Source organism: Phyllostomus hastatus, unplaced genomic scaffold (assembly GCF_019186645.2).
Source record: "Phyllostomus hastatus isolate PE091 unplaced genomic scaffold, TTU_PhHast_1.1 phas_scaffold_1066, whole genome shotgun sequence".
In the NCBI taxonomy this organism is placed as follows: Eukaryota; Metazoa; Chordata; class Mammalia; order Chiroptera; family Phyllostomidae; genus Phyllostomus; species Phyllostomus hastatus.
In genome coordinates this window covers 20,609,540-20,623,016 of record NW_025334004.1, presented here as the reverse complement: position 1 = coordinate 20,623,016, position 13,477 = coordinate 20,609,540, and the positions used below count along the sequence as shown (strand labels likewise).

At 44.7% G+C, this 13,477-nt stretch overlaps 1 protein-coding gene across 1 annotated transcript in view; it reads right to left on the bottom strand.

The window, feature by feature from the left end:
• Positions 1-12,636, bottom strand: part of RBM20 (RNA binding motif protein 20) — a 182,700-nt gene extending 170,064 nt beyond the window's left edge. The window contains exon 1 of the mRNA XM_045854240.1: positions 12,047-12,636. Coding sequence (XP_045710196.1) covers positions 12,047-12,204 — 158 coding nt within the window. The 5' untranslated portion in view covers positions 12,205-12,636. The remainder of the gene's footprint in view (positions 1-12,046) is intronic.
• Between the last annotated feature and the right edge of the window lie 841 nt (positions 12,637-13,477).

Sequence of the window (13,477 nt, the reverse complement as noted above, 5' to 3'; positions counted from 1 at the left end):
TATGCTAAGGCATGAATAAACCGTGAAGACATTATGCTAAGTGAAAGGAAGCCTGATGCAAAAGGCCACGTATTGTATGAGTCCATGTATATGAAACGTCCAGGCAAATCCTCGGAGACAAAAATCAGATTAGTGGTTGCCAGGGGCCAGGGGGGAGGAGGGAATGGGGGACACTGCTTCACAGGGACCGGGTGACGCAAATGTTCCGGAACTAGATAGGGGTGATGGTTGGACAATCGTGAGTGTACTTAATACTGCTGAATTACACTTTAAAGTATTTAAAACGGTAAATGTTATGTTAAATGTGTTCTATCCCCATTTTTTAAAATATTACTTCCCCAAAAATCATTTTGCTGAAAGAAGCCGGTGGGCTGGGGCTGGGGGGTGAACACACTGTGATTCCATTTGTATGAAATTCCAGAAAATGCTAACTCATCTACAGTGATAGAGAGCAGATCAGTAGATGCCCGAGGGGGAGGGAGTTAAGAGAGAGAGAGAAGGATAAATTATAAAAGGCATTACGAAACTTTTGGGGGTAGTAAACATATTTACTAGCTTGACTGTTTGCTGGATGCATTCGCAGCTGAACATATTTCAACTGCGCCTCTGTGAAAAGACAAAAACATTTTTAAAATTATTACTGGACCTCTAATTTCTCAGATTTAGTAAATTTCTATTTGAAATACACCGAGAAACTTGACTGTAAACCCTTTCACAGGTCAAAAGCAAACCACCCTTTTCTGACTTACTGATTCTATCAAGTCAAGTTTTTACACGCCATGGCTTCTTAAAGCAAAGGAACACCTGACACAGCGTCCGCGGAGGCCGCTGAAGAAGGACGTCTGGTGGAGACTGAGCAAGCTGGTCGTGGCCGTGATTCAGGTCAGGCATTCTTTTTGCTATTAATAGGAACCTAGGACACTTTAAATCACTCTTGATTCCTGGTTTTCTGAATTGGTTCAGAAATGGTCTGGTAGAACTTGGCACAGGCTCACTTTGCAAATCAAACGATCATATCTGTTATTATTTTAGCACATGCTGAGAGGATTATAAGTGTTTATATACTCTCCGTGAGCATCCAGTTCAGATCTTGCCGAACAGGCATAACAAGCAGAGTAAGACAGTGAATCAACGCCAGAGTCAGATTTGCTCGTGGAATTTAAATTGGGGTATGGATTTCACTTTAAACCGAAAGGCATACTCAAATTACAAGGAAAAAAAGGGGAGACAAAAAATGGTTTTAATTGGAATGCTTAGTTTGCCTCAAATTAAATTTTACGTACTTTCAAATTTATTTCAGCAATTTTTTCGATAAATTTTTGTAAACAATGGGTTTTCTAGAAATTATTTTGAGGGCACAGATGTTTACATAGAGATGATATAATCACCTGAATTTACATAACTTTCTCCCATCCCAGCCCCAACCCACCAGTTCTTCATAAATACTGTATTTCTTAGCTTTGCAGTTTCCTTATAAGTTTGTGACTTGATGTGCTCATCTGTAAAATGGGGGAAATAACAGCCCTTACCTCAGGATTATTGTTGGATTAAATGAATTAGACATACATAAAGTTCTTAAAATAGTAGGTGGCACACAGAAAGCACTGAATGAATGTTAGTTGTTATTCACTTTATATCACTGCTCCCTTTTTTAAACTTTATTTATTTATTTTTAGAGAGAGGGAAAGGCAGAAACATTAATCAGTTGCCTCTCTCATGTATCGCTACTGTGGACCAAACCCGCAACCCAGGCCTGTGCCCCCACGGAACTCGAACCAGTGACCCTTCGCTTTGTGGGATCACGCCCCACCAACTGAGCTACACAGGCCAGGGCTATTATTGTTCCCTTTTACAGATAAGAACACTGAGGCTCGGGGTTAGCGGGGGCAAAACTGAACCTAGAACACAGAGCATGGCTGCTCCTGATTCTTTGCATGACTCCACACCACCTTCCCCACCCACACATATTTCCTGCATGAAAATAAAAGTACCAATCTGGAAGAGGCAAAAATAGCTATGTAACTTAAATCTAAAAAGCATGAACAAACTGGTAGTCACAGACCAGCTCCAGGACTCACCCAGTTTAGGCTCACCCAGGGCCAGTCATCAGACATTTTTAAAGTCAGCTTCATATAGTGATTTTGAAAAGGAAGAAAGAAGGTTTTTGCAGAGAGTCAACATGCCAAAATACTGTGTGAGCTAGCAAAAATTACATGAGCATCCTCGCACGGCCACTAGCATGAAAAGGAATTTACATTCACTTTGTACGGACAGGAAGTGCCTGCTGCAGAGGAAGTGGGAAGTGGCTGGCCCATCAGCTACGTTCCTACTGAGTCAGGACTAGAAAAATCCAGAGGCTCCAGGTGTACGTACAGGCTGGAACAAGACGAACATATGGTCAAGGCTGTCAGATTTAAACCCTATGCATTCCAAAGTGATACTTGGTTATCATTTCAGTTCCACATATTTCATCCAAGGGGCTTTTATAAAATACGGTCAAACTGCCTGGCTGGTGTAGCTCAGTGGATTGAGTGCAGGCTGCAAACCAAAGTATTGCAGGTTCGATTCCCAGTCAGGGCACATGCCTGGGTTGCAGGCCACGGCCCTCAGCAACTGCACATTGATGTTTCTCTCTCTCTCTCTCTTTCTCCCTCCCTTCCCTCTCTAAAAATAAATAAATAAAATCTCTAAAAAAATACGGTCAAACTAAAATATAACACCACTAGATGAACGTTCGTTGGAAAACAGGATATGCAGAGGGTCTCACAGGATCTCTCCCACAGACAACTTACTAATCACAAGGAAAAAAGGTCCCGTTATGATGGAGAGACCGGGCGGTGGCCACATTAACCACAGGATCAAACTGAGTGGAACACGCATCACCTGTTGCTCACTCTTGCCAAAATGCTTAACCTGAGTCTGGTCATGAGGAAACAGCAGGCGCATCCAGACCGTGGTTCATTCTTCAAGACAACGGGCCTGGAATCTTCCGTCATGAAGGACAGAAAAAGGCGGGCATACTTGCTAAACGATAAGAGACATCATAAACAAACACAAAACCAAGGTTTTGGTGGTTTTTTTAAATAACTATATGAGACACTTTTATGAAGATCTGAAAAAGTTAGAAGTCTCATATTTATTAGAAAAATATTTAAGATTAATTTCTTTAGATGCAATAACAGAATTATGGTTATGCCTGTTCATTTCAAACAGTTGGGAGTGGGGCGTTCAGAATGTGGTGCTCAGCTTGTTTGGCAGGAGGGAACAGAGCATGAGGTGCCCTGGGGAGACCCGGCCTACTGCCACCTGCACAACAACCTATGGGGGACGAGGGGAGGAGGTAACTTACCCAAGGATGCTTTTTGTAATCCCATTTACAAATGGGGATTTACAAGTGGGGGATGTGAACAGACGAGAGCCAGTGAATAAAGAGTCAGTTTAAGAATGTTCTCGCCCTCGCTGGTGTGGCTCAGTGGATCGAGCACTGGACTGCAGAGCAAAAGGTCTCCAGTTCGATTCCCAGTCAAGGCACATGCCTGGGTGGCGGGCCAGGTCCCCAGTAGGGGGCACACATGGGGCAACCACACACTGATGTTTCCCTCCCTCTCTTGCTCTCTCCCTTCCCCTCTATAAAAATAAGTAAATAAAATATTTTTTTTAAAAAAAGAATGTTCTCCACTTCACTTTCCCCTATTTCCAGACAGACAAAAGGGTAGCCTAGCAGAAAATTCAATAGACAAAAAGATGAGGAATCCTGTGGAAATCTGACTACTATCTTGCTGTGTGACCTTGAACAATTAATTCATTTGGCTTCTGTGATGCTCATTTGCCTTCCCAAGAAAAACAGGAGGGCGGGGCTAACGCAGCTCTCAGATGCCTTCCAGGTCTAAAATCTAAAACATTAACAGGCAGTTGAGTCTTAAAACAGCACAATACTGATATGAAATGTCTCTTCCTACTTTAGAACATTTTGTTCTAAAAAATGGAAAGTTTTCTGATTATAAAAGTAATACATTAATGAAAACAAGTAGTATTAAAAAAACACAGACCGCTATAACTGCATCACCTAGAGTTAGAACCACTGCTAACATCTCTATATTTGTTTTTTAGACGTGTTTTTCCAGGTTTGCAGGCACGCGTATAAATACTCATAAGTACTTTAAAAAAAAATTTACTGATTGATTTTAGAGAGAGAGAAAGGGAGAGAGAGAGAGAGAGAGAGAAACATCAATTGGCTGTTTCACGGTACAGGTCCTGACAGGGGATCGAACCCGCCACCCAGGCATGCGCCCTGATGAGGATCAAACTGCTGACCTTTCAGCATATGACATCCAACCAACTGAGCCACACCAGCAAGGACCATACACATCTTTTTAAAAACATGAGATCCCTGTGGACATGCTGTGATTTTTTTTAGTTAACAGTACTCTACGATTTATATTCCATATTAACAAATATAACAGTAGTTATCTTATAAGATAACAGTAGTGTTCTAATGGTTGAATGGTACACATTGTTATACATTCAAATGATTTTATTTTCTCAACTGAGAAACATTTGGGTGGTTTCTAATTTTGCTCTTCTAGACAATGCAACAATAAATATTCTCATGTACATAACATAAAGCCTATAAATCAAAATTGGGTCACACAACCCATCTCCCCTTTTTATGCAGAAGGATAAAAAAAAAGCCTTGTAAAAATCAAATAAAGGCTCTCCACAACCCAGACAGTCAGTGACCCTGTTAGCCCAGGCAGACGCAGGGCCCAAGGAGACCGGTCCTGCGCAGGCTCTGGAAACGACACGTGGTCTCCTCCATTCAAGGATACCGCAGAGAAACCTGAGGCCCAGCTCTTGCACAGCCATGACCTCTTCACACAGTGTTTCTCCGGCCGCCGGCTCTGGGCGGCTGTCTCTGCAGCCCACGCGGCATCGGACTGCGCGTCACGGTTTTCGGAGTCCCGACCGCGCTGCAGTCAGGCTCCTAGAAGAGCCCGGGGGCCTGGGTTTACGCTTTTTGCCTTCAAAAACAGTGACATCCCCGAACACACTCCCACCTGCCTGTGTTTACCACAATCCAATTTAGATACACGAAAAGTACTGGATCTGTCTCCTGACCTGAAAACAGAAGTCTTTCTGTAAACCCAAGTATTCATTTTGACATTCGACAATAATTAACATTCCAAAAATAATTGTTTTCACTTTTAACATTTTCTAGAGATTAGAAAACAATGCAGAACGTCCTCTTTCTCACCAACGGCAGTGTCTACTTTTCTGATTTAAAATTATGTCGCTGAAAAAATAAAATGAAATGATGTCACCGATTCAAATTTACTTTGCAAATGTTGGAGAAAGCAGTCAGTTCTCTTTGTGTGGTTCCTGTTGTCCTCATGCGTGCTCCGTCTCACAAACATGTGCGTGTACCCACGGCTAAAAGGTAACTCTGTGGAGTATGTCCCATCAGATGCACAGCAGGAGCGGGGGTGCGTTCCACAATACACGAATGACCACTCAGCAGTGCTCCTGGAGGGCTGCATAATTTCATTCTTGGAAGGAACTGCCATCGATCATTCCCAATCCCTGGAGAGGCCGGATTAGGAAGGTTAATTGGCTTGTCCAGGTCACACACTGCCAATCCAGGGTTTTCTTTTCCTCTCTGACCCTTTTTGTCAGAAACTCAATAATTAATTTAGAGCAGAGATGCTCGTTTTACACTTGACAACACCAGGCAGATCCTAAATCACTCGACTCAACAACGCATTTTTTAAATACACCAAAATGAGCAACTTTAAGATATACACTACCTCGTCTACTCCTTCAGTGCCATGACACTGGGGGTCAAGTTTAAGGGCCAATCTAATGAGTAAGAGCAAAAACAAATCTGGGAGAGAGTCTACAGACAAGCTGCACGACTGAAAAGTATTTAAGGCGTCCAGACAGCAGCAAGTGGAGGGTTCCAGGTTTGGGCTAGAAGTGGGAAGTGGCAACTGGGAACTGCTGGGTCTTTACTGTGATGGAGAAAAAGCAGGTGCAAAGAAAGGGCAGCAGCGGAGGGCCCCATGCGTGCATCCATCCTTAGAGCAAATACCCACATTAAAAGAAGGGCAAAGTGGCGTGAAAACTATCTTTATGGAGTGACAACCACTCCCTGACACATGCACAGCCCTCCGCCTTTTGTTTCTGAACACATGAAAGATTTATTCAGCAAACTGAGCTACAAGTTATCAACACCTTCTTGTGAAGTTGCTCAATGGCTCCCTTTTTGCTCATAAAATGCATTCAAAGCACTATGTACTATCTCCCTGACGGATGTGCTGTCAGTGAGTTGGAGAAGTTGCCACCAAAGGGACTTACTTGTCTTATAAAACCCAGCAGGAATACAGGAAAGAGGAGGCTCAGTTAACTTGGCTGTAACTTCTGCTGCTATAAAGACGGTATCATATTAGAATATGCATCATATTCATAGAAATGTGCATCGTACCCAAAATACACAAACAAAACACTGGGGGCATGCAAGTGTCCTTCCCTTCCACCTCTTTCTCAAACAGCTGGCAGTGATGACTTGTCCTCAAACTTGCTGTCTGTAAATGTCAAAGACTGAAACCTTAGTTGGGTGGAATTTAAACAGTGACCACCCACGAAGCCAGGCAAAATATCAGCCCCACCGCCAACACCCCCTTGGTGGTGTTGGAAACCAAATTCACATTCCTGATTCAAAAATGTGCCTATTTAATTAAAGTCAGGATTTCCCAGTCTTCTCACGGGTGGGAACAAGCAGTATCAGGTTTCCAGGATAACACACATATCACCGAGACCCAACCAGGTTCATTAACCAGAAAGTGAAATGCCGTGAACACCTTTCTACAAACCGCTAATTACCGTCTGTGCCCGGACTCTGGAATACGGATCACTTTACTTTCTGCAAAACTTTTCAATACGGTATTCTAAACACAGCTACCAGTCACTCACACCAGCTGTGGCTCCACAGCAACTTCCCCTGTTAAAATACACAAAATCCTATCAGCCAGACCATCCGAAACGAGATAATTACTGTGGCAGGAAATAAAAGTCAGATTAAGTGGGATTTTGTGGCCCAGGAGACCCCTTCAGGCTTTTGTCTGGCAGGGGGACCGGGCGATGAAAGGAGAAGGGAGCCCTGCCTCTGGCTTTCTCTTTGGAGGTTTAACTCCAACTCTCTCTCAGGCTGCTTCTTCCATTCTTGCTTTCCACGTTTAGTTCAGTCCACTTTAATCCTGCCCCTTCATGAGACCCCAGTCCCCAACATTCTGTGGATTCTTGTTTACCAAAGCTATGAATTAAGCTGTATTGATTTGTCTACTTCTGCATTAGCTGTTGTGGGCAGAGAAGAAATATTAGTTTAACTGGAGTCAAAAGAAAAACAAAAAAAAAAACAAAACCTACAGTCCCAAGAAAAATAAATCAGGGAGAGAGAGAAAGAAACTGGATAATGTGGGATCATTTCACTGTGAGTCAATCCTGGTGGGGTTTCTTGTCCCCCTGGTAACGATAAAGAATGACAAAGAGATCCTGACATATCAGAGTTCACATTCCAACGGACAGATCTGGACTTTTAAAATTATTAATTTGACTTAACTGCTCAGGAGGCAGCAAAAGAATAAGTGCACAGAAGAATAAAATGGGTGGTAACATTTTTCTCCCTTCCCTTCCCTACAGCGCTGGCATTAGAACAGCCCTGTGCACACCATATGTGTAGTCATTTTCCATGACTAATGGGAATAATGTACTACATTTCATAATACTGATCTCTTTGGACATATCAGAAAAACTCATAACTCGATAGTTACACTTGCTATCTAAAAATACTTACCACAACAAACCCTCAACAAAATTTCCTTTAAAAAAAAAACCTTTAAAAGACTTTCTAGAGAAGCAAAGAAACTTTGCAGAATACTTAAAAAAAAAAAAAAAAGCCCACCCTTTCTCCTTCCCTGTTTTGGGTAACCACTTAATCCTCTCAGATGTTTTCTCCTGCTGAATGCTTGTCTTACGTGCAGTTTAAGATGGTATTTAAAATTGTCAAAATTCCTTCTACAATTGTATCCCTGTTTCCCCTAAAAATGGGCTCAAACTGATGTTGGAAACTGGCACAGATGTTAGAAATTCCATCCTTTTTTCAGGAAAGGACTGAGTATGAGTGAGATAATGCCCCTTCTGGCAAATTTCTTATTTCCTCCCCAATTCTGGATGTAATTGTCAGCATGTCCATCACAGTGGGTGGACATCACACTCCCAAAGAGTTACATGGAGATCTTCAAATGTGCAGAATGTCTGTAAAAATTATCTTCAATCAGAATGAATACTTGTAGCATTGTCTATTCTGAATAGAGGGTAACACTTTGCTCTGAAAACACAGTCAGCCAAAACACAGCCCGCCAGCGTAACTAACGCCATGCAGAAGATTATAAAACCAAGAAATTAAAGCTGGATTTATATCCCCATAAGTCACAAACACAGGCAGGTGACAGTAAGCTATCAAATACTAACCCAAAACTTTTTCAACTTTTATAATTCATTTTTACTCACTGCTTATCAAAATAATCTGGAAGGGAATAACTAAGTCATCAATATCCAAATACGCAACCTAATGTCCTGCATTAGCCAGAAATATTTTGCTGCAAATCAAATAATTGTGGAAAATCACCTGTGTGTTCACCTCTGAGGTGTGTGAGCTTGTCTGGCTCATTTTCACCATGATTAGTGCTACACTTAGTAGCTGCATCTGACCACTGTCTTCAACATTTCACATGCTACTGAGTGGCTCTGTTTTCTTTCTGGAGTTTTAAACCTTACAACTGAAAGTTTTGATTTCCAGTGTTCACCAAGGTTAATAAATAACTTCTTCTAAATCAAGAATTCGATTTTATTTGAAAGCACAAAATTAAAACATAAAATACTTCTGGAAATAAAGTACTGTGAATGTTTACGAAGATAAATCCTTAACAAAAGCATTCACCAAAACACGCCAGTCCAAGTTGACTTACTTTCACTAATATGGAGAATATATTTTAAGTCCTCAAATTATTTTGATTTCCTAAACTCATCCCAAATCTCCACTAGAAGTGTTGCCCAAACAGCTTACATAATGCTTTACATTTTATCCAATAATGCCTCCACAGTGGCATTAGAGAGTTCACATTTACAACAAGGATCTTGCAGGATATGAGTTACGTGTGTCTCAGCATTGCTGATAGTCTTTATAGGTAATGCCAATACTGGCCAGGAGTCAGGGGTTAACAGGAGCAGAAAGGTCACGAACAATTCTTGACTAAAGCCAAGGACACAATAAAAAACACTAAATATCCCTGAGAAGAACAAAAATACTCCACAGAAATTAACTTGCAATGCAATCTTCGTTCCTACCGAGACTGGCTTCCATAAAACAAACACCAAAACCAGCCTCATTATGCACCGTCACACCTCATGTGTCTATCAGCGTAAATGTATTATATAGCAGTTCTCTTATGACGACATGTGTGTGAACAGTAACTAGTTTTTACTATAATCATGACAATTATTTTACCAGGTCATTAACTTAACCTCAAATGAAAGCCGTTATGAATGAAAATGTTAGTAAACCTAGACATTAAGATGTGGAAAAATTCTTGCAATCTTTAAACGCTATGCAATACGAAGATCGATATCTTAACCATTGTGAAAGAGATTCAAGTTTCTCCTCTTATAAATTACATAAAAACCTCGCTAAAATAACTAGGAAAACTACCAGTTCCACTATAAAATGTATTTCCTATTCAGTCCACCACAAGAGAATTTCATCCCAAGCTCTAGTTCACGAAACGGCTGGGGGCAACCTCCACACCACATTTTCTCAAAGATGGCTGATGCAAACAGCACCTCACAACTACCGAAAAATGGTCGCTCGGATTAAATTGTGCAAACGTAGTTTCAAAATAACATGCTCAAGTTTCAGCGCATTAAAGGTGGACCTGAAAAGCATTTGCCATGTTACATGCCCGGTTCCAGCAGAATTTCAGTGGGTACTGACCACAGGGGAGCACAAACCCCAAACCATCCTTATATAGAAATACCTTGAAAGATAAGCACACAGTATCAGCTCCCATGGGCACATGCACTGGCCCTGGACCTGGCTCCTACACTCATCTGTCACTAATGCAAAACAGGGCAGAGCTATCAGGCGCTTCTTGAGGTCTCCATCCTGTCCTGCTGGTCGAGGGGGCCATCTTTGAAAAGCTCAGTCTCATCTTTTAAAAGTAAGATATCCCGGATGCGGAATTTTCAAAATGGGGATGAACTTACAGGATGAATTATGTATTATATGAGGTAACTGAAGTACACTTTAAATGACCCATTTTCTACAAAATGACATTTATTTTCCACACGGCAACGTTTCATAATCAGACACCCACCTACAAGGATTTTTTTTGTGGACATAAAACTCCTAGTTTTTTCCTAATTAAAGTAAGTGATAGAAAAATGCAGGGCGATTACAATACTAGAGCAAATTTAATAAACTTAATGTGCAGCTTAATCTTAAGCCACAAAACACCCGCCCGGCAAGAAGCGCACTAGATGTTTCCCAATTAGTAGTAATTGGTCAATTACGTATTTTTTTAGAAAATGAACTTTACGTGTTAAACATTTTTCTCTATTGGCTTATATTTATACTAAAATCCAAAGAGAAATTTTAAATAATGATGTACATAAGCTGTCAATTATATTTAGTAAGTCTTAGCTGAAGTCATCAGCAAAACGAAAGGAACAGAATGACAATATAAAACAGTTTAATTTTCACATAGTTGGAAAGTTGCTAGTGGTTGAGAGCTACACAAAAATAAATTAAAGCAAAAAGTTGTCATAAATGGAGCTTTGCATTCTGCCAGTCAGAACAAGGATCCATTTTGTTCTGAAATAGACCAGCGTTCTTTGATGTCAAACTTGAATTTTCACTATTCTTTCTATTATATAAATCAATCTTAATGACAACATCTATTTAAACACCATTTGCTTCTGTTTACATCCCATTACTGGCTATTTATCTGACTACATTTTACTACATTTATGTAACTCACAGCATCCATGCAGCAGCGCTGGGGGAAAAGCCTGCTCTGTTCCTTAAGGTCAACTTTGCTGTCCGTGTGTGTATTTCTCCAGTGTCCTCAGTTTTGCCCGAGCACTCACCCTTCGCACTTGGCTATACTTAAACTAGTTTTAGGGACTTCACTACAAGCTGAAGGGAAACCCTTAGGAGAACAAATACCCTTCCAACAAACCAACATTCTAGGCCTCACACTGTCGAACAAACTCTCGGAAGAAGGAACGCAACGTCACCGCTTTCCTGTCGTGTCCCCGGCTGGGCTGAAATGGTTTCTCAGGGCCCGTGGACCACCCCAACCTACTCACGCGCTGGGAAAATGCAACACCCAAGCCGCACCGGAATGGCGAGATGCTAACTTTACTGGAAAAACGTTTGCGCGGCCGCGAACTCCTCTCAAGGGCCTTCTTGAAAAGTGTAAACACGTCTTACAGGGCAAAGCAAAACATGTTGTTTAGAAACGCTCACCACCCTTTTCACCCTGTGGCATTGGTTGACTTCAGGGGTACCATTAAGAGCCATTTCTCGGTGGCGGCATTTCACTTACACACCCTCACACGCGCGCGCGCACACTCACGCACACCCTCCATACATTCCAGCGGCCTCCTGGGACCAGAAAGATGAAATACAGACTCTGGCTCATTTCCCCCTAATTTGAGCTACTTTGGTCCAAAATAACCAGTAACATCCCTAAAGACGTGAAAAAGGGGATAAGGAAAACCGAAATTACTTTCCCCGAATAACTGGGCTTCCCCGTCCCCAAGCTCACAAATAGGCAGAATGACGCCGACTCCGCCGGGAGAGTGGGCAGGAAAACTTCAAACGCACGGCGGCCGGGCAAAGTTGAGCAAGGGCTGGAGAGATGAAGCCACAGAACGCGGGGCCCGGGGCGTGTCCCCCTGCGCACCCCCGCACCCGGCTGCCTCCACTTACTTTTGGATGATCTGGGGTAGACCAGCTGGGGGCGGGGGCGGAGGAGGCGGCGGCTGCATCCCTCGCGGGCCCGGGGCTGTGGGCGCCGGGGCACCGGGCACGCTACGGGCATCTCTGTCCGGTTGCTCGGAGCCGCTAGGGTCCGCGTCCTGGCTCATGGCTGCGGCCAGCGCCGGGTGGAGCGAGAGCTGCCCCGGCTCGCGGCAAGAGAGCGCGCGCGAGGGGCGGCCCCGGGGCACGGGCGCTCACTGGCCGGGGTCCCAGTGCCCAGTCCCCTTGTCCTTCCCGGTGGCGCGGGGAGGAGACGCGAGGGGCGGGGAAGAGGCTGTCCCGGCGGCGCCGCCTCCTCTTCCTCCAGCCGCTCCGCTAGTCCTACACGGCCACTCTGTGGTGGGGGCTAGGGGGCGTCTCCCGGCCGGCAAGAACCGCTCGGGGCCCGGGGGGTCGCTTGGAGTCCAGGTGGTCCGGGAAGTTCTGCCCGCCGACCCCAGGCGCAGGTAGCCGAGAGACAGCGCGGCGAGCGCCACCCGCAACCGTGCGCCCGCAGAGTCCCAGGCCCGGCGCTCCGCACCGCGGAGCAACCGCGTGAGGCGGCCAGCCGCACGCCAGCCCGCCGCCGGCAACTGAGCTCTCGCTTCTGCCGGTGGCCCGCTTCTCCCGGCTGCCCCGGAGACGGCGCGCGCGGCCTCGCGCGAGCCTGCCAAGCGGGGCGGACCGAGCGCGTCCGGGGCGTCCGCGCGCATCGGCAATGCGAAGTGCACCGGGCTTGGCACCTTTCGGCATCTGGCGCCCAGCCAGCGCCACTCCTGGCCGCGAGGTCCCACCCCGCGAGTGGAAAGCCCGGACACCCCCCCGCCCCAGGTTGGTGGGACTTGTAACCCCCGACTCTTCAACGACCAGGCCCGAGAGCTCTCCAAACTCTCAGTTCCAGCTGCTGATTTCAGGGGTCCCCAGAAGCAGCCGGTGGGGCCGCTGTGTTTTTTGTCTTCTTTCCACCCCCTCTCTTCTCTAAAAGACCCGCCACAATCCCGCGAGCGCAGAGACAAAACCAAGCATATTTTTAAAATTCTTGTTATTTGCTGGTGAAATCTTCGATGGAAATGCGAAGAATCAAAAAAAGACAGTTCGCCGACTTCGCGCCGTCACCATCCCCGCCTCTTTGAAGCTTGTTGGTTGCCCCGGCGCAGGTGTGCGCCAGTTCACCTGTACACACCGGTGCACGGCCCTGGGCTCCCGCGCCCTGCCCTGAGGAGACACCCGGCACGGAGCAGCTTCTCGTCCTGGCGCGGTCAGGGAGGCACCTGGTGCCAAAGAAACATCAGAGACCACGGAAGTCACCCAGGAGATTCTTAGTATCCTTCGGGCTCAAGGACTTTCTAAATCCTGAAACTCCGCAGCCTCCTCGGGGAGCAAGGACGAGTACCCCTTGAG